Here is a 27,862-nt window from a genome sequence, read left to right as displayed (position 1 = left end):
TTTTTAATTCTTTCACTCACACTCAAGTTCAAAATGGGCAAGTTTTCTACTATTACTCTTTCGTGGTCAGAATGGTTTTTCATTCTTACATTCTACAACTTCTCACCTTGCCCATGTTTTTCTGTCTATGGGCTCTAGGTGGATGCCATCAGGGCAAAAGCTAATGTGGAGCATTCTCACCTCTTGGTTCCTCTTACTTGTGTATCACGTTTTTCTTCTTTGTTATTGCCCTATCATTATTTTATGTTTACTTGTTTTGTTTTGTTTTACCCATTATTTTATTGTGTGCTGCTCTGGAAAAGGATTTCAATACATCTGACTCATCTGACTGAAGAGTGTCAGACCCAAAGTTAGTTGTGTGTGTGTGTGTGTGTGTGTGTGTGTGTGTGTGTGTGTGTTTTGTGGTAGAAAATCAATTGGTTTTGGAACCAGACAGACTTGACTGATACTCTCAACTTCACTTTTTGCTAGCTTAGTGATTCTGAGTTGATTTCCATCTCTGAATACTGGTTCTTCTGAATGAAAAAGATGGAATACCTGATTTACATAATTCACATGACAGCATTAAAGGAGATTGTGTTACCATTGTGGGTCTTAGAAGTGAACAATAAAGGTTATTCCCCCTTTTTTACATTGTCTGACTTTTTTACTATTTACAAATGTTTGTTTTAGTTTCACAACCTTATTCGCAGTCATAATTGTTTCATAAAATAATGAATTAACTACAAATCTGAATATTTGTTCCTTTCTCTAATCCCTTTTCTGTAAAACTTAGAATAATTATTCTGGATGAGCAATTTGAGCTGGATAAATAGTCTTTCTACATGAAATTACAAAACAAATCATCTTACCTCAAAAGAAATGTTCTGTGAGGAAGTGAACACTTTTTAAATACAAAAGAGTTTCATTATTTGTGCCTCAAACCAAAGCATTCTTAATATGATATTAGTAAAAAGAGCCTTAAGTTATTTAAAGATTATAGATTTATGAAAGTTATGTTGCTCTGTAGAAATTTATTTTAATTAAATATATAATACTTCAGTGATATTGAATATAGATTGAAGTTCAAAATTTTGCATTTTTCTGGAAATAAAGTATCATACAAATTAGGTATAAAAATAGATAATAATGTAAAAATAAGGTCCATTTAACTCTATCCTATATGAGTTACATAATAGGGAAATGTTTGGTTAAAATTGTCATGACTGTTATAGGCATATTTATTACTTTTTTCCCTTGAAATTGACTTCATCTGTTTTTTCTTACTATTGAGAAATTTTATGTTTAAAAAATACATTTTTCTCTTTCACATCCCAGAGTATGTGAAAGTGGAGGCCTAGTATAAAGTCAGGATTTTCACTTTAGCTCATTGATAAAGAGACCACCTTCACTGTGGTGTCCGCTGAGACATCTCAGGAAGCCGTATGGAGCACTCCAGCCTCTCTCAGCCAGGGTCTTGTCAGTAGAGGCCTGGTGGGCAGCTGCAATTTCCTCTACAACCAGCAGAAACAGAAAATTCTCACTTTGAAACAGAAAAGGCAATCAACAAATATCAATCCTGAAATGATTCAGATGTTACACTTATTTAACAAGGATTTTAAAGTAACTGTCATAGAATTGCTTCATATTAGTTACAAACAGGTTTGAAACCAATGAATAAATGCTGACTAAATAGAAGGTCTCAGCAAAAAGTATAGAACTAAAAATACAACTATAATAAAACTCAGTGGATGGGCTTAACAGCAGATTGGCAAGAATAGAGGAATGAATGAATTAATCTGAATGAGAACAATAAAAATTAAACTTTTTGAACAAAATTAATTCTTTGGATCAAAAAAGAGAGACCTATGAAACTATAACAACATATCTAACATTTGTTTTATTAGAGTCCCAGGAAAAGAAAAAACAGGACAGTGCTCAAAGAGTACTTGAAGAAATAATGACTAAAAACTCCCAAAATTTTGCTAAAGACATAAACTATACATTCAAGAAGTGGGACAAATCTCAAAATCTTAAATCCAAAGAAAACCATGCCAAGACACATCATAGTCAAATCCTGAAGACTATAGACAAAAGGGAAAAAATTAAAGGAATGAGCAAAATAATAATTTAGTAATAGGGGAAAACCAATTTAAATGATAGATTTTTTCCCCCCAGAAACAATGGAAACTAGAAGTAAGTGGCACTGTAATTTTCAATAGCTGGGGGGAAAAAATTGTCAATGCAGATTTATTCACTCTAAAGTACACTTTAGAGCAAAGAAAATTATCAGGGACAGATAGATACATTATGCAATGATAAAAAAATATCAATCCCCCAAAAGTACTAGCAATCATTAATGTGTATGAATCAAACAACAGAGCTGAAAAATAGATGAAAGGATGAATAGAGAATTCCACATTTAGAGCTATTGACTTCAACATCTTCTCTCAAACAATGATAATATAACTAGACAAAAATATAGAACTCAATAACATCAATCAACTTGATCTAATAAACATTTATAGAATATGTCAAAGATTACTTATTCTTTTTAAAGAACCAACAGAGGGAATTTATCAAGATAGAACATATTATGGACCATAAAACCAACATCAAGACAATTTTTTAATAATTGAAATACAGAGTGTGTTCTTTGACTAAAACTAAATAAAATTGGAAATCAAAAGGAGAACGATAAAAGAAAAACCTCCAAATACTTTGGAACTCATCAACACATTCTAAATAATACATGAGACAAATAAGATACATCAGGAGATTGACAAATACATTTAAATGAATTAAAATGAAAATACAATGTGTCAATATGTGCAGGATTCAGCTAAAGTAGTATTGAGTGGGAAATAGCTTTACACCAAGAGCTTAGAAAAAGACAAGCAAAATAAACACGGAGCAGTTACAATGAAGAAAATGGTATTTACAAGAACAGAAATAAGTGAAATTAAAACAGAAAATATCAATAAAATTGACAAGTTCCTAGTAAGACTAACAAAGAAAAAGACTGAAGATACAAAAAGCTGATATTTAGAATAAAACAAGAGGTATTCCTAAAAATCCTACAGTTTTAAAAAAGAGAATAAGAGAATACTATGAACAACTTTACACACATAAATTTAATAAGTTAGATGTGAAACAGATTATTTGATTCCCTTTACACCTATTAAGGATATGGAATTTGCAATGAAATAACTGAAAAAGAAACATCAAGGCTCAGATGATTTTGTTGGAGAACTCTCAAAGAAAAATTAATTATAATTCTATAAAATCTCATCCAGATAAGAAAGCAGAGGGAACACAATATTTAATTTTTCAGAGCCTTTATTATTCTGATACCCAAATCAGAAAGACAGTACAGAAATGAAACTTATGGACACATATACTTTATAAATGTAGATACAAAAATTTTTAACAAAATATTAAATAGAATTCAACAATATATAAAAGGAATTATACACCATGAACAAGTTTATTACAGGAATACAGACTGGTTTGATATACAAACACCAGTCAATGAAATTGATCCATAATTTAAAAAAATTAAAAAAAAACCTTTACAATATTAAGAATATAGTAGAAGCTCTGAAATTTGGAGGAAAACCTCTAAAAGGTTTATAGCTATTATTGTATTTAACATGGAAAGATTGAATGCTTTCACCCTAAGTTTGTGAAAAAAGGCAAAGATGTCTGTTCAGACCACTGGTACTCTACATAATACTGAACGTTTTAGCTAGTACAACAAGGCAAAAATAAATAAATGAAGGAATATATATCAGAGAAAAAAATAAAATTTCCTTTTTTTTTCAGTTGACATGGTCATCCTTAGTATACCTGCTATTTCTTGGGTATACCACGTAACTTCTATCGTAAGGTTTTTATATTGGGTTGGCCAAAAAGTTCACGTGTATTTTTTACAGTAAAATAAGAGACACATTTTTCATTTTCACCAATAACTTTATTGATTTGAATATTTTGAGTATGTCAGCTATCTTCTGCATGGTGTAACATTGATTGTTATCAATTAATGTCTTGATTTGATTGCTATCAACCTCAACTAGTCTACCTGACCATGGAGGAGCATCCTATATTGAGAAATCTCCAGCATGAAACTTTGCAAATCATGTTTGAACAGTCACAACACCTTCTGTATATGATGCACAAGTCTTTTTATTTTCTTTTGTGTTTCAGTTGCATTTTTACCTTTTTTGAAATAATAAAGCATGATATGCTGAAAATGTTATTTATTTTCTTCCATCTTCAATATTTAAATGGCTACACAACAATTCACCAATTTTGATCAGTTTTTTAAAATTTTTTTATTGCATGCTGATATGACAGCTCTCACAATACAATCTAACAAAATTGTTTTGAATGAAGTTAAAGACATTTAAGTGCTACTAGGGCCATCTTACTAACCTTTTGGGCAACCCAATATTTGAAAGTCCCTCGTGTCTATATTACCCTTCATCCAGGTAACTATATCAATGACTGTTTTCTCACCAAAATCTTATTTTGCCCAAATATCAGCATCTCAAAAAGATCCTTTATTCCTTTTTATTGAAACCAGGTGCTATCTCTCTGGAGTTATTTTTCTTTGAGCATGTACCACCCTTATTCTCCCTGTCACCTGACAGGCAAGGTTTTTTAATGTTTTGTTCTCTATTGTAGTTACTGCAGGTAAAGTACTACCTAATAGATAGTAACCACTCACCAACTATTTGAAATATTCAATATTTCAAAAAAATAGCAATATCTTATTTCTCCTGGTTTTGAATTGTCTAATTAACATATCTATTCTCCCATTCCATAAAGTTCATTAACTGCCCTTTTTGGACCTTAATATTCTGATAAAGCATTTACTTTTAACTTAGATTTTATTCTTTATCCATTTTTTTTATGTTCTTGCAAAAGCATTTCAAAACCCTTTATTCAAGCACAGTAGAAAATAATCTTATTTCTCAGAGAGTAGGATGATTGTATAAACGTAGACAATACTTCTAATTTGAATATGAAAAATGGTGTCCATCATGGAAATCAGTTAAGCCTCAGTATGAAGAATTTATTTTGGACAAATCTCTAAATAACTTTTAAAAGAGGCATAAGGCAGATGAGAGATGCAAAAAAATACAAAAATAAAAACCAACCAAACAAAAACAACTGGGAATTGACAAAGATCTGGCAGGGAGAGAGGACTGGTTCATCTGATTAAAGAAAGCTAAAATCTGAATGCCAGAAATTGGGTTAGAAGGATTAATGTAGGCAATGTGAGGTAATCAAATTCCTAATTTTAACTGGTGAAAAATTCAAGAATTCAAAGCCCAGTTCTGAAATACTGGATGCAGGGAAGAGCTAAAGACAGAGAAACTAGTAGGACCTGTGTGAACAACTGGCTCTGCTTTCCTAGCCCACAGCTCCTTCTTCCCCAGACTGCGTCTCTATCAATGACATTGCTTTTGGAGAGGGTGAGGCAGAGGCTCAGGAAATGTGGCCCGTCTGAAGCTGTGATGAGGTATTGTGCTGAAAGTGAAGAGATTAAAAAGTGAGATGAATGGTGAGATACCCCAGTACTCCCATTCACCATCCCACCTTCCCCCAGAATACAGCAGCTAAGTTTTAAGTCTTTGGCAAGTAAATTGAAGATTCCTTTCAGAAAGCAGGCCATCTCAGGTGAAAATGTTCTTGTTCCAGCTTCGGTCACTGGCCGCTATTTCAGTTGGCTCCTGTGTCTATAATGTGGGCTTTTGTTGTTTGTTTTATTGTGGTTTTTTTTTTAGCATGTTCTTATTTCCTAGCATTACAAGATGTTTTAGGCTCTTCTTGTATATTTTTTGCCCTAGTGCTAAAATCAGTCAGTCAGTTATCCAAGAAGCCCTATTTCATTTTATTGGAGAATGGTATTAGAAACCAGGAATATCTGCTAGATGTGTTGGTTACTACTGGAGTATGTTTTAACCATATTACCTTAGGTGAGGTGTTGTAAATAGGATGCATATTGAGAGAAAAATCAGAGAAAGTTTTATAGTTTTGTTACTCACAGTTCCCTGGGAAGAACACAGTATACCATACAGGGCCACTTAATGGAAAGCACCGACACTGATCGCATGGCAGATAGAAAAGGGGAAAATTGGAAAAAAGTGTTGTGGTTTCTGTGGATATTATTTTTCCAACAGTGTTTTCTACTTTATTAAACATTAAAGCACAATTGGATGTTCTCTCTGGGGAAGAGAAAAGGAGACATACTCAGGAAGAGATTTACACAATAGAAACCCATCTTCACAAAAAAAAGTTTAATTGATGTTTGGTGATAACATCAAGATAAGGACCCCAACCTTCCCAATGCTTTGACCCCTGGCATAAATTTTAGCATATCACCTAGAGAAGGAAGCAGGGCTTTCTGATTCTTTGATCACATATTCCTTCTTCTCACCATGAGGCACATCCAGCAATTGCATAATTCTGTTCAGTAGCTCATGAATTTTCACAAAACTAGGATTCTTATAATATACATTACAGTGATGACTATAGTTTCTTGTATTTACATATGGTTTGGGTGGTAACTTAACTGCTAAAAAAGGTAAGCTCTCCAGCTTCTATCAAAGGCTTCAAATTTGGAGCAGAGGCAAGACAGCATATATAAAAACCATATTACAATTGACCCCTTGAGATCTTGACATCAATTTTGACCTTGACTATTTTGTGGTATTTGAGTGGCCTGAATAGTTGAGGAAAACTTTAGAGAACAGGACCTACATTGTCCTAAACAGCAAAGCAAAATTTTCATTATGAGAACAAAAAATAATGGAAAACAAATATAAGGAGTTCTTGTAGGCCATTCCATAAATAAGTTTTTCATTTATGTGATATTAGCCAAGAAAACATCTGAAATTTTCAGCCTTTAATAATATTTTGGTGGTGTTAAACATATTTGGGTGAAGATAACAGGAAAAATCATGGGGGTAGGTGGTCCTTTCCCCTGTCTCTCCAAGGAGTTGACTAGGAGGAAGCAGTATCTTCCTGGAGAAAGTGATAATTTACATTAATTTTTGGATTGACACAAATAGTAGGAACCTCTAGCAGACTTCCCTTAAGACATAGGAGTGTAGGGGTAGACATTTTGGAAGGGAACAAAAGTATACCATGATCATGGGTTAAGCAGACAAAAAACTCAGGATACATAATAAAATCCTTAATCTCAATATAAGGAAAGCAATAAATGCCTGGTGTCCAATTTGTCACACCATAGGAGAGGTGCTATTAGGTGTTACTGGAGTTGAGGTTTTAGTGGTCAGAATGAAGTTGTCTCTGAACAGGGACAAGTCATCCCTAATACCAAGGTCTTGAGTTGGGATGATATTGACTGAGGTGATGTTATCTCTAGCAGTGAGCACCTGTCCAAATGGATGCACACTTAAGTTGATACGGTTTCTCATTTATATAACTTATGCTATTACAAAGAAGATGAGCTGCTCGTATAACTGGAAAGAAAACCTAAGCCTTGGAACTTGACTTATAAATATCTTTTAACTCCAGGGTCTTGAGCTAGTAAAGATGATGTTGCCTTCTGTGGTAATAAGGTAATGGACCTCAATGGCACAATTAATAAGCCTCCATTTAAAGTAGTTTAAGCTAAAATAGTTCTAACAGTCCAAGGTTTTTCCCAGACAGATGATGAGAAGTTTTCTGTTGCAAATATGTTTAAAGCAAATGGCTCTGTTTGGATGTTACTAGAATGTCAGATTGTTTGACAATTAAAATACCTGTGACTAAGATTTGAGGTCTAGCATCAGCCTGCAGGCAGATCCTATATTTTAGCCAACTGTTATGGACCATTTGCTTCAGTTGTTGATTTGGTTGGTAACAAGCATGCCAATAAGGTCTGGTTGTAGGGCTTGTATTAACCAAACTCAGTGGTATATGGGCCCCAATATTTGCCATGTCTTTTATAAAATGGCTTTTTAGGAAGGTTTGGACCTCTTAATTACAAACCAATGAAAGCACCAAGAAAACAGTAATGAGATCAATAATTAATTGTGTATTTTATAGGTTTTTTTGCATGATGTTAATTTTATGCCAGCACATGTTATTGCTAAGAAAGTATTGTCTGATATCGTTATAATGAGATATGGTGTTGATTTTATTATTATTTATGAATATGAGTAGTTACTAAGTGGAGCTGTCTGTTTTCCTGTTTGGCAGTCTACATTATTTATTTAATTGGCACTGGAATGTTAATTTAAATTTTCTGAAGAGGGTCAGAGGGAGAACCCAGGTTAAACATCTACCCTTTGTAATCCAAATATTGCAGAATGTATCTTGGGGAAGAAAGGTAAAAGTTTAGGCTTAAATGAGTCTCTATCTGAGGTCCTGCTTTGTCCATAGATACAATCTATAGTTAGTGGGTCCTGGGAGAGTCTGAACCTTTGACCTGGGTTCCAGTCCTTACAGGATGAGTGCAAGATGGAGGATTTATAAGAATAGAAGGACTTTTTCTGTCCAGGTGGCTCAGTTGATTGGAGCATCATCCTATACACCAAAAGATTGCAGGTGTGATTCCCGGTCAGGGTGATAGGTTTGAACTGTGGTTGGGGCAGGATGGGAGGCAACCAATTGATATTTCTCTCTCATATCGATGTTTCTAGGACCTATAAGATACATGGAAGTTCTATTGAATGCCTTTTTTGAGAGCTTAGTATTGTGTATTCTGGGAAATAAAATGAGTGTGTTGGTTACTATCAGTAATACCTGTACTGTGAAGGAGATACAGGGTGTCCTGACAAGGTCTTGTACTGTAACTTTAGTATCTGTAGGCATGTGTGATTTTGATTTATATTTTGGGTATCTCTGAGGCAATATATCCCAACAGTTCTTCACTCCAAAGGGGATAGCTCTCAGGTAAAGTCTCAATAATTTGTAATAAAAGTAAAAATGGGACTTTTTTTTATTGGATCACTTGTTCGATGGAGCCAAGGGATCCAGTGCTAAAATGATTGCCTGAAATTTGATCAGTTGTATTGACCCTTGGGGCCCATCCTTTATCAGCAATGTCTTGACTAACGAGATAGAAACAGTAATATTCTACTGAGTTTCATTGTTTAAGATGGTGACAGTGTCATTTATCAAGTTTATGAACTCTTATTGATGTTCATTCAATTACTCTCAAGGGGCTTCCCAGTGAGCCAAGGGACTGGGAGACAGCATTATGGAATCAGCAGAGGACTAAGGACTAGGGAGTATACCCCTGCTACAGATGAAATACACCAGAGAACCCAGGTTTGGCACCATCTGTCTTAAGGAAACCTCAATAGCCATGCTGTACTGGTGAAGTGTTATGTCTATGACCTAAAGCATAATGGACAGCTGGGTAAGGAGGGACACAGGCTTGGGGTTTGTGAGATTTATTTCCAGGAGTTACCAGTAGAGAGCTGTTGCTTTAATTGTGATTAACATGAGGCTGAGTGGGGCAGTATGTTGCATAAGAAGCCTTTGGACAATTTATGGCCATCGAGGTTATCCAGAAATTCCAGGGGTCATAAAAAATTGCCAAAGACTCTATCATGGAGTCTTTGAGGGCACTAATAGAAGTGCCTATTGATTTTAATTTGGATATATTTTAGAGTCTTTTGTGGAAGGGGCCCACTTAAATTGAGCTGATTTGTAAGTAGCAAAATCAGTAAGATTAAGTAAAATTTGTAGTGAAGAATATATTACTTCCAGAACCCCAAAAGGATTAACACATACTGGACTTTTATGTCCTTAATGTGTGGAGGAGGATGCCATCAAAGCAATGTCATACCAGTGCTCCTGGAGACTTGTGGATGCAGTTAAGATCTCATCTGGAAATACTGTGAGCCATGGCAAAGCTGCTGAGGTGAGCTGTGTTAACACACACCTAGAAATGGGTATAGTGTCCCTTCACAGGTAAAGACATACTGCCTCTGAGAGGCTATTGAAATAGACAATCAACAAAACATATTAGTCAATTTCATACTAGACTTATATCTAGAGTCTACAAAAATTATAATGAGGTCTGTCCAGAAAAAGTCCAGCCATTGTTAATATAATGAGAACAGTTTGTGCAACATTATTGTAACCTGGCAACCAAGGAGAATGGACTGGAATGGGCATGTGTGAACAATGATGACTTCACTGTATTAGTCAGTGGGGGCAGTACATGCTATTGAGTGAGCATATATACTGTGTGGCCTTCACATTGAAAATGAGTTTGAGCAATGGATCTGCATTAAAATTTACATTAAGCTTGAACATTCTTCCAAAGAAACTATTTGGATGATTCAGAAGTACACAGCTAAGAGCAACTGGTGATTGGCAACTTCATCATGACAATGCACCTGCTCATGCATTACATCTCATGCAGAGTTTTTTGGCAAAACATCAGATCATCCAGGTGACTCAGCTCTCTAAAGCCCAGATTTGGCGCCATGTGACTTCTGGCTTTTTCCAAAACTAAGTCACCTTTGAATGGGAAGAGTATTCAGATCATCAATGAGATTCAGAAAAATATGACGGGGCAGCTGATGGTGTCTGAGAGTATTGTGTGAGGTCCTAAGGTGCCCACTCTTAAGGGGACTGAGGCATCATTACCCTGTGTACAATGTTCCTTGTATCTTGTATCATCTTCAAGAAATGTCTCTATTTTTCATATTATGTGGCTGGATACCTTCTGGACAGACCACATATATTTTTATAAGAATATTTACAAATTTTATACATATATTTATTTATAAGAATAACAAATAAATTGAACAATAAAGGATAAACAAAGGATCTGAATATACATACCTCTAAAGATATATAAAGATAAACAGTACTCAAATGAAGAGATGCTCAACATCATTAGCCATCAAATAAATGTATATCAAAAGCACAACTTTATATCCATGAGAATGATTATAATCAAAATTAGAGATAAAATTCTAGTGAGAATCTGAAGACACTGGAATTCTCAGACACTGCTGAGAATGCAAAATGGTACAAGTGCATTGGAAAATAGCCTGCATGTTTACAATTTTCTTTCTTGCCATATGCCCAAATGAACAAATGAGCACATATGTCCACACAAAATCTTCCACACAAATGTTCAAAGCAGTGTCATTAATAATAGCCCCAAAATATAAACAATCCAGATGTCCATCAACGGGGAAATGGATATATAAAATTTGGTACACCCATGCAGTGAAATGTTATTTGACAATTTAAAAAATAAAGTATTGATACATGCCTCAACATGGATAAAACTTGCAAACAGCATGGTAAGAAGCTAGACACAGTAGGCAAAGATATAGAGACAGAATAGAGATTAGTGATTGCCTACAACTAGAATGGAGGACTGAGGGCATGGGATTACTTTTTGGAAAACGTAAGTGTTCTAAAATGTATTGTAGTAGTGGGTGCATAACTCTGAAATACTAAAATCCACTAAATTATACACTTTATTATTTTTAAAGATCTTATTTATTTATTCTTTTAGAGAGGGTGGGAGAAAGAGAGGGAGAGAAATATCAGTGTGTGGTTGCCTCTCGCATTCCCCTAACTGGGGACCTGGCATGCAACCTAGGCATGTGCCATGACTGGCGATTGAACCAGCAACACTTGGCTCACAGGCCAGTGCTCAATCCACTGTGCCACAGCAGCCAGGGCCTAAATTATACACTTTAAATTACTGGTTTTATGATATCTGAATTATATCTCAGACATAAAAACTAACATGCATAATAATATACTATATTTTTAAGAGATAAAAACTAACATGCATATTAATATACTATAAATGCTTTTATATGTAACCATTTGTATCATTATTAGGATACACGAGTTCATACTGATATCTCCAACTATTTTCCATCACCCCGTGAAATGTTCTAACATTCTCCCCTTGTGTATCTGAATTCCCACTTCGGCAATGAAAAACTAGTTCCTCCCACCCAATATCTATTTACTTGTTTAATTTCAACATACATATATAGTAGTATTAGGTTAGTTAACCCATACCCTCACGTGAAACAATTGTGAAACAGCTAGAACAGCACCATGCCCTCCCATGAGACAAGAAGAATGCAGTGCCATGTTTGGTTCTTTTGGTCTTTAATCTTCAGTCTTTTGCCTTAAAGACTCCATTTACTTAAGTAAGAACTTTCCCTCTCCCCCCTATCAGTAAGGTGGTAACATACCTTCATAATACAGTTAGACTGTTTCATCACAGTCTGCTTTTCTTGGATCCCCTTACTTCCTAAATGAGTCTTAAATTTGCATACAGTAAAGTGTACTCATTGTTTTCTAAAGTTCTATGGGTTTTGACAAATGCAAAATATCATGTATCCACTATGGGATTATCATAAAGAATTGTTTTATTGACATATAGATCTCCTGTCCTTCATCTATTTAACCTTCCTTTATCAACCTGAATCCTAGCAATTACTAATAGTCTCATTGTCTCTATAGTGATGACTTTTCAGAAAATCATATAAATGGAATCATAGTATCTATACTTTTCAGACTAGCTTCAGTTACTTAATAATATACAATTTAGGTTTCTCCATGTCTTTTTGCAACTGGGTATTTCATTTCTTTTTATTGCTAAATGATATTTTGTTGTATAGATATAGCATAGTTTTTTGTTTATTCCACTTACCTATTAGAGAATATTTTGGTCAACTCCAGTTTTGATCAATTATTAATAAAGCTTCTACTGGCATTCAGGTTTTTATGTAAACATAACATTTTTAATTAGTTAAATACATACCTAGGATTGCAATTCCTGGATCATGTGTTAATATTATGTTTAGCTTGTAAGAAACTACCAAACTACTTGTTTCTGAATCCCCACCAACAAGGAATAAGAATTCCTCTTGATGATAATCTTTGCCATCCTTTTGTATTATATTTTGGATTTTAGCTATTCTAATAGGTGTGTAATATTATATTATTATTTTAATCTGAAATTACTTAATGTTAACTGACAGTGAGCCTCTTTCCATATACTTAATTGACAAATGCATATTCTTTTTTTAAAATATTTAGTTGTATTTATTTATTTATTTATTTATTTATTTATTTTAGAGAGAGGGGAAAGGAGAGAGGGAAAGAAACATCGCTGTGTGGTTGCCTCTCACTCACGCTCCCAACTGGGGACCTGACGTGCAACCTAGTAATGTGCCCTGACTGGGAATCGAACCAGCGACACTTGGCTCGCATGCCGACGCTCAATCCACTGAGCCACAGCAGCCAGGGCTAAATGCATATTCTTTGATAAGATGTTTGCTCAAATATTTTGGTTATTTTTTAATTGTGTTGTTTATTTTTCTTGCTGAATGTTAGGAGTCCTTTGAATATTTTGGAAACAGTCTTTTAAAGATATAAGTTTTGCAATATTTTTTTCCTTATGTGGCTTGTCTTATTATTACCTCCAGTGTCTTTTGTAAAGAACTTTTTAAATTAATTTTATTTTTTAATTATATTTTATTGATTATGCTATTATAGCTGTCCCAGTTTTTCCCCTTTGCCCCTCTCCACTCAGCACCCCCCACTCCCTCAGGCAATCCTCACACTATTGTTCATGTCCATGGGTCATGCATATAAGTTCTTTGGTTACTTCATTTCCTGTATAGTATTTTACTACCCCATGACTATTCCCTAACTACCTATTTGTACTTGCTTATCCCTTCACCGATTTACCCATTGCCTCACACCACTCTTCCCAACTGGCACCATAAAAATGCTCTCTGTAGCCATGATTCTGTGTCTGTCCTTGTTTGTTTAGTTTGCTTTTTGGATTCAATTGTTGATAGATATGTATTTATTGCCATTTTATTCATAGTTTTGATCTTCCTTTTCTTAAGTAAGTCCCTTTAAGATTGCATATAATAATGGTTTGGTAATGATAAACTTTTTTAGTTTTTTCTTGTCTGGGATGATTTTTATCTGCCCTTTGATTCTAAATGATAGTTTTTCTGGGTATAGCAATCTTGGCTGTAGGTCCTTACTTTTCATGACTTTGAATATTTCTTGTGAATTCCTTCTAGCGTGCAAAGTTTCTTTTGAGAAATTAGCCAACAGTCTTCTGGGAATTCCCCTGTAGATAACTCACTTCTTTTCTCTTGCTGTTTTTAAGATTCTCTCTTTATCTTTAAACTTTGGCATTTTAATTATGATGTATCTTAGTGTGGGTCCGTTTGCATCCATTTTGTTTGGGACTCTCTGTGCTTCCTGTACTCATATGTCTACTTCCTTCACCAGATTAAGGAAGTTATTTAATTATTTTTTTCATACAGATTTCCAATCTCTTACTCTTTATCTTCTCCTTCCAGCACCCCTATGATGCAAATGTTGAAACATTTGAAGTTGTCCCAGAGGCTACTTACACTGTCCTCAATATTTTAAATTTCTTTTTTCTTCTTGTTATTCTAAATCCTTGATTTGATTCTTGGCTTTGTACACTCTGTAGTTGTTTCCTTATAAATTCTTCTTTATTTCAATTAACGTATCCTTTGTTTCTAACTGGATATTTATTATGCTACTGAGGTCCTCACTAAGCCTCTTGAGCATCCTTATTAACAGTGTTTTGAACTCTGCATCTGATAAATTGTTCATCTCCATTTTATTTAGGTCCTTTTTTGGAGCTTTGAACTGTTCTTTCATTTGGGCCATGTTTCTTTGTCTCCTTGTTTTGGCTGCTTCCCTGTGTTTGTTTTTATGTATTAGGTAGAACTGTTATGACTCCTTGTCTTGGTAGTGTGGCCTAATATAGTAGGTGTTCTGTAGGGTCCAGTGGCACAGCTTCCTCTTTCACCCAAGCTGGGTACTCAAGGTGTGGCCTTTAGGTGGACTAAGTACACCCTCCTCTTATAGTTGAGCTTAGATTTGTGTTGGCAAGTCAATTGGAGGGATTTACCCAGGCCAGTCAGCTGCAAGGACTGGCTGTGACCACTGACCACCAACATCCACCCCCCATGGAGGATCAGCTGTGCAGGGACAGAGTGGTGGTACTCTGAGGTGGCCTGTAGATATCCTTTGGGTGGGCCTGCTTTGGAGTTTCCCAGGTGGCACCAGTACAAGTAAGTCCCATCCTCTGTTCTGCCTAGGGCAACCCTGCATGAGCTATAAAGCAATCTGAGGTGGCTGCTACTTGTGCCAGTCTTAGAGATTCCCAGGCAGAACCAAACTATGTATCTAGCCTGGCTGCAGCAACTGTCAGATCTGGAAGCACTTAACAAGAGGTATGGGGACTGGGGGCTGGGGGCTTTCTGAGGTCAGCTGTTGCTAGTTTGATAGAAATGAGGAAGTGTGAAGCATGATCCAAGACCAACTATTTATATCTTGGGTGGGATTGAGTCTCAGGGGATCTCCAGGGTGGGGTGAACAGTGTTAGCCAGATTAATGGAGTTTCAGATATGGCGCCAGCTTGCCATCTCTTTGGCTCTGTGGGTGGAGGGTTCACTAAAGAGATAATGGCCTCTGCCTGCCTTTCTGTCTGGGAGAAAGCTGTTCCTCAGTGCTTGCTTTGATGCCAGACACTTCAGTTCGTCTCTGTGTACCACTGGTGCCTTTCAAGCTGCTACCCTGGTGTTAGAGCTCAGAGGGAGTGAGTCTCATCAACACCACTTGTGTGGGTTCTTTAAGGGGAACTGCTTGGGACTCCAGAAGTTTCTTTCACTGACTTAAACCTGGCTTGTTTTTGCAGCCAGATGTTATGAGGACTTATCTTCCCGGCACTAGAACTTTGGGCTGGGGGGCCTGGTATGGGGTTGGGACTCCTCACTCCTGAGATATCCCTCTCAAATTTTTATCCACCAAACATGGATGTGGAACCGCTCCTCCTGCCAGTATGGATGGATGTGGTTTCTTTAATTCTGTAGTTGTCAGACTTCCATTCACCTTGATTTCTGACAGTTCTGAGTGATGGCTGTTTTATATTTTAGTTGTAATTTTGATGTGGTTGTGTGACCTTCTGTGACTTTCTCTGAAGTTTTTAATTAAAAAAAATTTTATTGCAATTTATTAGGTAACATTTTAGTCTCTTTATACTCCTTCCCCTCAGCAATCACCACACTGTTGTCCATGAGCCCTTTTTCCTTTTTATTCAATCCCTTCACTCCCTAACCACCCCCACTAGCTGTCAATTTTCTATTTTTTTTTGTTTGTTTGTTTGTGTGTGTGGTTGTTGTTTGTTTTTATGGACCACGTTTTGGATGTTATATCTAAAATCTCATTGCTAAACCCAAAATCATATAAATTTTACCCTATGTTTTCTTTAGGAAGTTTTATAATATTGTCTTTTATCATTAGATATTTTATCTATTTTGTGTTAATTTTTGTATAAGACATGATATCTAGGTCTAGATTCCTTTCTTTGTTTCTTTTCTGAGTTTTTAAAAAGAGACTATCCTATTTTTCCCCTCTATTAAATTGCTTTTATTTCTTTGTCAAAGATCAGTTGACTCTCTCTCCAATATATATTTTATTTTTGATTCTATTTTTTGGCTCTCTTTTTTATTTATTGATATACATGATTAGTCTTCAAAAAACTCAGGCTATGTTAATTACTGTAGCTTTATAGTAAGTCTTGTGTCAGGTACCCTGAGTCCTCAAACTTGGTCTTCTACTTCAATATTGTGTTGACTACTGTGGGTCTTTTGGCTTTCCACATAAACCTTAGTGCCAGTTTGTTGATAATAACAAACTTAGCTTGTTGGGATATTTTTAACATTGCATTGGTCCTATAGATCAAGTTGGGAAGAATTGACATTTTAGAAATATTGAGTTTTCTAATTCATGAACTTGGAATATCTTTACATTTATTTTGGTCATCATTGATTTTTTTTCTCCAGAGTTTCGTAGTTTTTTACATATAAATCTTTATTCACTTTGTTATATTTATACCTAAATATTCTTTTTTAGTGTGATATTTAAATAGTATTGTAATTTTCATTTAAAATTCCAGTTTTTCATATACAAAAAAACAATTGACTTTTTATACAGTAAGTCTTCCCTTAACATTATTGAATAGGTTCTCAGAAACTACTTCAAGTGAAACAATGTATAATAAAATTAATTTTACCAAAGACTGATTGATATAAGCAAGTTAAGTTCCTGTGGCATATTTTGGGTCACAAAAAAAAAAAAATCACCAAATTTCTAAATAAAGGCCCAAAATACTTCTAATATTAATCATTTAAATACATGTAAGCTATACATACATTTTAAAAGATAAACAAAAAGAAGTAATAAAATTATTTTTCAACCCTCTTTCTTATTCCAGCTCTTGGTCAAGGTGGCTGGAGCCTACCCCGACAGCTCAGGGACCAATGTGGGAATGCCACTCCATCACACACATGCACTCATATTGGAACAATTTAGACATGTCAGTTCACTTACCATGCATATATTTGGGATGTGGAAGGAAACTGGAGTACCCAGAGGAAACAATGGGAAAAACCTGCATATTTCACATAACCAGCCTGTAATTGACTTTTTCTTGTTAACACCTAATGAAACAGCATTTAATGAAATGATGATATTCTAGGACTCACTGTATTAACCTAGTCTCCTGTGACTTTGTGATAATTACTTGTTTTAAAATTTTGTTGATTCTTTGCCATTGTTGACATAGATAAACGACAAAGACAGCTTTATTTTTTTTCTCTCTAATCTGTATGCCTTTTATTTTATACCCTTGCCTTTTTGCACTAGCTAGGACAGTATGAAGGAACATCCTTGCTTTGTTCCAATCTTAGAGGGAAAACATTCAATTGCTCACAATTCCCTCCTCGTTTACTACCTTGCACCTTGATTTTTTGGTTTCTTTGATCATAATTCACCATCTCTTCTAGGGCTTATTATGATAGAAAAGACAGAAGGAATCAGAGAAACATTCATTTAAATCATGATTTGGATTTTGGTAAAGTTGATTTAAATCCTTTGCATTTGTTTTCTCAGTCTAAATTAGAAAAATATCGCCTATCCCAGTGAGCTGTTTTGATGGTTATGTGGGAAAATGTATGAAGAAACTATTTATTTAACACAGAAATACCTAACTTTGATGTAGGGAATATGCCAAATACTTGGAATACAACTGTGAATGACACAGGATTAGCTCTGAAAATTTTAGTGGAAAAAGTAAATTAAGGAAACAGAATATTTTAATATATAGTCATATGTACTATGAGAATTATAAGTTTATAGAGTAGCTTTAATAATCAGAAGCTACAACCATTATTATTATTCCTTTCAAGTTTATTCACTCTTCCTGAATTATCAGAGTTAATGACATTCTCTAGCTCTTCTACTGCAACTTTTTTGTTTCCATAAAATAAAATTAATAAATATAACTATCCATTTGATGATCTCTTTAGTTTCTGCATTGTCCTCTTTTTTCCTTTTCACACACACACACATGTATATATATACATGTGTGTGTGTGTGTGTATCTCAAACATGTTTACACCTTAGATATATAATACCAAAAATACATTTTTTTCTTTGGTAACATGCATATTTTGGTTCTCATATAATTCATACAGTACAGAGAGGATTTCAAATTAACATAATATTCCAGAGGGCAGGGTGGTTAGAATTATATTTTTATATTGAGCAAGTTAAACATTAAAATAAGCCTTTTCATAGATTAATTCTGATTATCCAGGTATGCTGCACATCATTATATAATCCAATATTATTTGGAATCCTGTCCTTTACATTTTATAGCAAATAGGAAGCTTAAATAAATATATTTTAATATTTGAATTTATATGAGGACCTATCTTAATTTTGTGTTTTAAATAACAAAATAATTGATAACATGGTTTTTCAAAATAAAGTGCTTTGTTACTAGGCAACACCTTCATGATGCTCAAGAGAGATATATTAACTTAATATAACTTCCGGTCAGCTTTGTAATATTCTCTGATTTATGAGGTGAGCACCTGAAACAATTCATTAGCATTGTGCGTGGTTTTTTTGGGGAGGGGGGAGTGTTGAGAAAGGAAACACCAGATGTGGAGAGGTAAAAAGGGGACAGAGATCATAAGTAACACAAACATAATTGAGGAGAATATCAGCAAGGTGCCATATTGAGAAGTTACTTGCCTTTTTATTTTTCTTGCTGCCTGTAGTAACCAATTTAATAATTTGGATTTAAAATGAGAGGTGATTTGTCTTGCTCCTCTCTCTTAACTTTCTCAATCGTAAGCTCATCAAACAATAGAATATAGAGGTGCTGGCCGGGGGTTTGCATGTGTATGTGTGTGTGCCCATATTATTAAAACATATTAAGTGCTGCTTCTGAGATTTTCAGAAGTTTCTGCTGACTTTTGATCTCTCCAAATCCCTGTGTGAAATAGTAATTTTGTATTGGGTTTGGAATATGTTCTTAATATTCTCCACCAAAGATTGGAAGGCAGTCTTGCAGAGAATGAATAAAGGCATTACAGGGACCTTTGATAACCTTGGCATGCTTGTCGTTCCTTTGAAGAAAAGCAGGATTTCAGCACAGATTTGGCTACTTGATAGAATTTACCCACCAGGTTGCCCTCTAGGCTAATAACTGCAATGAAAGACGTTCTAGAAAATTTAGGTGATGGTATTTGCTAATTAAAACACATTTGCTTTGACAGATTTAAATCTTTATTTTAACAGTTTATGTGAGCTGTCTGAGCTAAGTTCCTTATTGGTTTTAATACTATTTTAAGGAATCAAGTATTTATTCAATACAGAAAAGCAATTAAGAAAAGAGCTTTGCCCTTCAAGACGTTTAGTTTAGTTTGATAGGCACTATTGTGAAAGCAGTTTGCCTCTCCATTTTACAGGACTAAAGATAGCCAATTAGTTATTCAAACCCCGAGTCTTCCAGTATTTGAGCTACTTTGTGATGTAAATATTGAGATATAAGGTGGAAAATCTTATTTAGATATTTATGGGACTATTAAGTAAAAAGTTATTTTTAGAATTATAGATTCTGTGTGCTAGTATTCATTCAGTTGCTACTATATGCCAAGGTTCTTCACAAATATTAATTTTCAAAACAAAACTGTTTCTGTGTATTATTTATCATGATTTTACAGATTTGGAACAGAGACTTAGAGGGTTTAAGTAATTTGTCAAGCATTTTAAATTATAAATATCTGAGTCATTAATAGGGTCTCTGACTTTAATTTCAACATTGTTTGTATTGTACAAGTTCCCTTTAATTAAACTTTTAATAGAAAATAGTCAAAGATTAATTAATTTAACAGATTACTTTTGTTTAGCCAATAAAAGGACATTTTCAAAACATTTAATTTATTTAAAATTAGATTTTTCATATTTATAATGCATATGTTCAACTATTTTTTTGCTTTTGTGCATGCAAGTATGTTTATATTAATAAATTTTGCAATATTAATTGTAAAACACTGCATCTGCTCATACATGTGATACTACCAATGGATATTAATATAAATATCTGTTTATGAGTTTCAAAATAGAGTTTACAATGTTATTTAATATAACACTAAATATGATGTTTTATGTTTTAAATTGCTTTGCATAAATTGTAATGCATCTAAAAACTTATTTGTATAAAAAAGGATTATGTTAGCTTGAAAACATGATTAGATGACCAAGTTACATGAATAAAAATTTAAGTACTTTAAAAATAAACCAAATTACTTGGCCAACAATACAAAAATTGATAGTATTAAATGCTACTCATTGGCACTAATATTTTTTAATACATACCTATCTCCAACCAATCAGGCTTATTTTTAATTAAAAATAAATAACCAATAAACCTCAGTTTCTTGTATGGCGATCTTGTTCTTTAAGAATTGTTTTGTTTTTATTTATGAAATATAAATGCTTGGTTAAAATGAAGGTAATGTATAACTTTGCCAAATTGATGAGATTTATGCTGTCTTAAGATATTTAAAAAGAGACACTAGAAACACATATTTTTCAAATTTTCCCCTGGTTCTTTTCAAATGATATTATATCTGTTCCACAGAACCCCTCTAAAACCAGGGAATAAAAGAGAGAATTCATCTATAAGAGAGAGAGCAGCATCTAAATTTGGAAATAGATAATGTAAGAATAGAAATGCATACAAATTAGGCATTTGTAAAATGCAAGAACCAAATAACAAATATCTCTGAGAGGTACCAGGAGAGAAGGGTGGGGTCTCAAATCTTGATGAATAGAAAAAAATTAAAAAAGATGAGAAAGTTATAAATAAATGGGGAAGATGGAAAACAAAAGCTTTTAACCTTCCTGCATGGCTCCAGAATATGCATTATGTAGAAATAAGAACCCTGAAACAGAATATTATTGATTTAATACTGGCAATTAAAGGATTTGTCCAAATGTGGCTCCTTATGTTTTTTAAGTTTCATATATTAGTGATTGAATTATTGTTTCCAATATAGAAGGAAAAAGAACTGGTTTTGAAAATTGATAATTTTATTATCATTATTAGTTAGGTGTAAAACACTTTAAAGAAAAGGAAAAAAAATCAGTTTGAATCTGGTTTCTTTGTACTTGCAATCCCAGAAATGCACATGAATCATTTATGTGCTGGGACATGGCAGCCTCCCAGCTCTGCTCTCAAATCTCACAAATGATAGAACTTGTAGTGATAGAGATAAGAACTCACTTGAAAGATAATATTTACCATTGACATTGAGTTACTTTGATGTAACCAAAACCTTGCTATTTCTTAGACAACAAGAATAGATAATATGAAAATGAGGAGAGATTTAAAAGTTGATTCTGAAATATGTCTCAAAAATCATTGGAAATAATTTTTAAAAGTTTAGCTGTTTAATAACACTAAAGCCCTTTTATCCTGTCAAATAAATTATTAATGTTTAATTTTTTAAACATAAAATACTCTATTGCAAGATTTGGAGTCTCTATGCTGTCACTATATATATAATATATATATATTATATATATTTAAGAGTAAAAACAAAACTTAAAGGAGGAATATGTTGTGTAAATAAAGTTTTATAAAAAGCTAACCACTTTTAAAATCCTCTCTTTCAGGAAAGAACGGTGACCATTAGAAGACAAACTGTAGGAGGATTTGGATTAAGCATAAAGGTAGCTTGGCTTTCCAGTCTATCTTTACAAAGGACATACTATGTTGCTATATTTTTTGTGTATTTTAATCTTTGGAAGATTAATAATTAGACAATCATGACTATAACAAACTCCTCAATATCAGGACTGAGATATAAGCTAAGTAGTTTCTCGTAGGAACTTGGCCACCTTTTGATCTAGAAATATTACAAAAGTATTTGGAAATTTTACCTCACCTAGCATTGAATAATACTAATTAGTTTATGTTTATATCTGTTTTCATCTAAACTAACAAATATGGTGTTTTAGTGTGCATATCATCTTTTAACCAACGAGGATAGGAAATACTGACCTTTTGGTGAATGTAGCCAGAACAAGTTCTATGCTAATGAGGTATTATATAAGTTAAGTATCCATTGTATTCTATTCATCTTTTTCTTTTTGTTTAGTGTTCATTTTTATTTAAGAAAACAGTAAAATCCCATGTACATTGCCAAATATATAGGATAGACAAAGTTTAGCATTTGATTTATTATAAAAATTACTAAAACTCTTATTTTCACTTATTGAAAATTTTCCTCAAAATTTATTTTCATTGTTCACTTTTTTATTGTATTTTTTCCATTACCACTTATCCCCCCCCATACCGCCTTCCGTCTTCACCCACCTTCCTTCTCACCCCCCCCCACAATCACCAGACTGATGGGCTTTTCTTTCTGTATATGTTGACTATTAGAGATGTACTGCACCTGCAATTTATCATCATTGAAGCCAAACAGAAATTTTAAAACGATGGGAAATTATATAAATACTGGAAAAATTAACTCAATGCCTTTAAAATGCCTTTTAGAAAACTACATCTTTAAAGAGATAAATGAAATTTAAATTTATCTTGATTGTTGGGTTAGGCATTTTGCTTATATAAGGTGAAAATCATACATTTCAAGTATATATTTTATGAAATTTTAACACATTTCAAGTTATGTAGGCCTGAAAATCAGAACTCAAAATTTAGAGACTACAGCTCTAGTTGACATTATAAAAATGGCTCAGAAAACTGATCAATGTGGATTAGTATTGTGTAGTCAAATAATAACACTATTACTATATAAAATGTTAATTTTAAAATGTACTTGTACCTTATCTGCCATCAACTAAAACCTGGGAGACACACAGAACAAATTATACAATTTAGGTATGGAAATGATGTTGTGGCAGTCCCAACATTCAATAGACAGGTTTTTGTTTGTTTGTTTGTTTTTATTTTTTATCACAATACTTATTGAGAATGCTGTCAAAGATCTAAAGGTATGACTAAGAAAAAGAGTTCATGAAGGGAGCACAAAAGCTGAGTGTGAATAAAGTTCAATAATGAGAGAAGGTTTCATTTCAGATATGCACTTTTACCTACCCTGCAGTGACTCAATTTCTGATAGCAGACCTAAAAATGTTATCTTCCTTTTCTTTACTTTCAATTTATAATTTAGACCTAATAATACATTGTTATTTATTTTTAACTAAAATATCATATTTTAATCTAGACAGTTTTTAAAACATCAATAATTTTGCCAAGTAAATAATTTCAGCTTAATGACTTCATTATTTCAATCCAGGTAAAACTTTTAGACACATAAGAACTACAGTCATTTTCAAACTTCCATGTGTATATTTTGCATTCAAAATATTGGCCATAAAAGTAGCATGGGAACTGTGATGGTTGCCATATTTTAGGAGGTGTAACAAAAAAAAATTGTATTTTTAAAATTCTTATGACACACAAACAAACCAGAATATAAGCATCAATAGATTTAAAGCTTCCCATTTTGGTTTTCTCAATACTTACCACTGATCTTTGCTTTGCTGTTTTTTTTGTTTTTTGTTTGTTTGTTTGTTTGTTTTAATGCCCACCCGAGGAAATGTTCATTGATCTCAGAGAGAGGGGAAGGGAGAAAGAGAGAGAAAGAAATATTGATGTGAGCCCTGGCTGGAGTGGCTTGCCAGTTTGATTCCCAGTCAGGACACATGCCTGGGCTGAGGGCTCTGTGCTCTGTCCCCATGGGGGTGCTTGCAGAAAGCAACCGATCAGTGTTTTTCTCTCATATCAATGTGTCTCTCCCTCTCTTTCTCACTCCCTTCCCCTCTCTAAAATAAAATAAAACATTAAAAAATATGTATATATATATATGAGAGAGAAACATTGATCGGTTGCCTCTTGCACGTGCCCTAACCAGGGACTGAACCTGCAACCCAGGCATGCCCTGACTGGGAGTCAAACACAAAACTTTTCAGCCTATGGGGACAATGCTCCAACCAACTGAGCCATATTCTATTTTTAAACTTTTATTCTGTTATTGTATTTTTTTATTTTAAACTATCTTTTATTCTGTTACTGTATTTCAAAATATGATAATTTAGTTCTTTATGTAAAATATCAATGTTATTGTACAGCTCCATTTTCCCTTTGTCCTGTTAAATGTAAATTGGAAAAAAATACTGGGTTTATCTATTTGCACTATTTTCTTTAGATCTGAGAATTTAAAATATACATATTATATACTTTAATATTATATTGTTTAATATTAAAATTTGAATGTTATTATATAATATAACTATGTGATATAATTTTTTATACTATAAACTATATATATGAAATGAACAGCTTAAGAAAGTATTTTAGGTTAAATGCAGAATTAATATCTTAGTGTTGATCATTTATCTATTTATTGCTCGAGTAATTTCAATTAGTTAACTATGCAAATGAAGATATAAACATATATTTAATCCTTACTTGCTTAAGTTAAGTAATTACCACTGACACACACTGGAGGTTTTGTAGTGAGGATTATTAATTAAAATATCAAATATTTCAACTAGATATAACAAAAGGAAGAGCATGTGTTAGAAAATTGAAAGTTTTTTGCCAATATAGTTAAGACCCTGACAGGTGGTTTTGAATTTAACTGTACTCAGAATATGTAATACTGTTATTTGAGGTTTCCCTTCCTAGAAACTCTTTTAAAGAACTTGGCTGAGGGACAAAAAAATGTCCTTTTGGTCAGAAAGTCTTGAGAGACTTTAAAATGTCTTGTTGGAAGGCAAGGCTAGTTGGCTATGTTGCATTCTCCTACAAATCTTGGCTTCTGGGACTTTTCTGTGACTTTCACCATTGCACATGACAGGAATTCTTCAGGCGTCCCAGGTGATAGTCAAAAAAACTTTTTATATAGAATCTATTCTAATGCTCTCTTATTAACATTCCTCAGTGGTTATAGTTTGGGGGTAGTATGATGTCCCTGAAGCTATCAATGTCCATTAAGCCTAATATCACCTGTCCATGTACAACATTATTTTCACTCCCAGACACTGTCTCTAGCCAGAGATTCCCCTGTATGGGTGTGAAATAAAAGTCACCCTTTACCTTTTTTATTTTATCTATCTTATTCATTAAATAGCTTTGAAACTTCTGGGACACAAATTGTAGGTGCCTTGGATGTTGACATAGTTATATGTCTCTACAGTTTAACTTTAGATCTTCGATTTGACATTTTCACTTGAAGGCAAAATGCCAGATATGACATACTGCACAATGAGGAGGTTACCCATTTCAAAGTTTTCCAAAATCTCAAACAATAAAGGGAAACAATAAATTTAATAAAAATGAAAAACAATTATTGACTTAAATGTTAACAATATGATTTAAATAAATTGTAATTCACTTTATTTTCAAATATTGTTTACTTTCCTTTCTATTTTTTTATTTTTACCTTAATTTTTTTAGTTTTCATTATGAGAATTTTTAATCTGGACTTTCCTGTGAACATCATAATTATTTTTAAAATTATGTCCAAAAACCTTAATTTGAAACAGTCATCCAAGAATTTTTAAATTAAATGCATTGAGATTTAATATATAAACCACAGATTTATCTTCACAGGCAAACTTATATAGATTCCTGAAATGCCATCATTATAAAGATTATTTGACTATGTAATCGTAGAAAGCAAAATTACCTGTATATCCACCTTATTTCTAAATTAAGGAAAAAAGAAAACATAGAGCCAGGGACCTATGAGCACATAGCAGATTTGCTATGGTGCTGTAGGTGGGAAAGCAGATGTCCTGAAGAGTAGAAGGAGCCTGCACACAAAGCTGATATTCTTGTTCCTACTTTTTTCCATTCTCTGACGAAGGTGAACTATTTGTCTTCAGCTTGTAAAACTGAAAGGAATTATTTTTAAACCCTGAAGGGTGTGTGCAATCCTAGATCATAGCTTTCTTGTTCCGTGTTAAAGTTATTCATTTCAAAAAGGAACAAACACTTAACTGAACCATGATGCAATGAACATGAGCATGGCATATAGGCACTGAAACCTGGGCCTGCCCTCTGTTGTGTTTAAGTGACCTTTCAACCACAAGCCCCTCCTCTACAACTCAAAGAAGAGAGATGTGCTTGTCAGGCTTTCTGATGAGAAACTTTGTCATGAAACAAGTCTAGCACTTTTGCACTGTGTTCACTCCTGCTCTCAGACATCCAAGGAGCCGTGTTCATTTTAAGCTATTTTTAATCTTGTGTTGTTTTTCAGAGCAATTCTCACATTTGCTATAACTTGTGTCTTCCTTGATTTAAACATCCTTCAGAAGTCACAAACTTGTGTGATGTTTCTTGTATTAGTTTTTGAGGATTTCTTTTTTTTTTTTGCTCCTCAGTAAAATGTCAAACTCTTTATATTTTTAAATACGACCCATAGCACTTAATATTTTATATTTTGCTTCATTTTTCTTATAATGATTACATATGGATAATCATCTTAATGTAGGTAACCATCTAGACCTTGTAGATTTTATCTTCCATATTTAAAAAAATAATCATATCATACATGTGCATATTTTAATATAACACTTCTGGTGATTGTAACTTTAAAAAATCACCTTTTAGAGAAATGGTGTGTTGAATATTATTACTAGAAGAATATTTTATTGTGGTTTTTCCAAAAGACAAGTTTTTCTGATGTAAACAAGTTATTAAAGTCCATTAAGGACATTTTTATAATCAAACGTAGTTCGAGGTGTTTCCTTTAGTATGCTCATGTATTACAGTGAACATATAATGGGGATAGGGGTTACCATTAGGTTAAATTAGTTGCCATATGTTAGATTGAGCTTGTCTCTGCCAGTTTTAACCTATAAATTCAGTGGGGGATGGGGCAGTGTTTCTTCTTGACAGCTCCTATAGCTTTTATCTATAGAAGTCCCACCTTACAAATGTCCATTTCTAGGCACCTAGGGCTTCTGCCCGGGGTGACCTTTTGTACTTGGCCTATCATTCCTACTCTGCTTATGTCTGTCTAAATGCTTACTATATCAATAAGATATGATCAGCAAAGGGAGTCATAAAGCAGGCACCAATACCTCAGCTTCTCTTGGAGTCTGCAAAATAAACTAGTAAAACAAGTTTTGTGGTGAAATAGACAAGCGATGATTCAGTTCCCCAGGTGTACAAAGTCAAAGTTTAAATTAAAAAATGGCCTGTTCACTTGAGCATGGTCAGAGACCAAACTGCAGAGGAGTCCACATATTCAGTCTTAAATTATGATAATAGAACCCTCAGAAGCTAAGTATGGGATTGAAATAGATTAAGGATAGTTGCCCATATTCTTTCAGGTGATCTTCTTTTAGGTGCCTCTTACATTCCTGTTCAATGGGTTCTTAATTTTAATTACTGTGTTTTTATCTGTTCACAAGTATTTTTCTTACTCTAAGTGAATATACAATGCTGTGGTCTATGCATTTTTTTTTT

General features: G+C 33.6%; 1 protein-coding gene across 1 annotated transcript in view; it reads left to right on the top strand.

Moving 5' to 3' along the window:
* Nucleotides 1–27,862, top strand: part of SNTG1 (syntrophin gamma 1) — an 850,024-nt gene that overhangs the window by 458,824 nt on the left and 363,338 nt on the right. Inside the window, exon 5 of the mRNA XM_090283711.1 lies at nt 22,030–22,086. Coding sequence (XP_090139837.1) covers nt 22,030–22,086 — 57 coding nt within the window. The remainder of the gene's footprint in view (nt 1–22,029; nt 22,087–27,862) is intronic.

This window comes from Furipterus horrens, unplaced genomic scaffold (genome assembly GCF_987537825.1).
Source record: "Furipterus horrens unplaced genomic scaffold, mFurHor1.1.pri manual_scaffold_7, whole genome shotgun sequence".
NCBI lineage: Eukaryota > Metazoa > Chordata > Mammalia > Chiroptera > Furipteridae > Furipterus > Furipterus horrens.
This window is presented reverse-complemented; position numbering and strand designations above follow the sequence as displayed.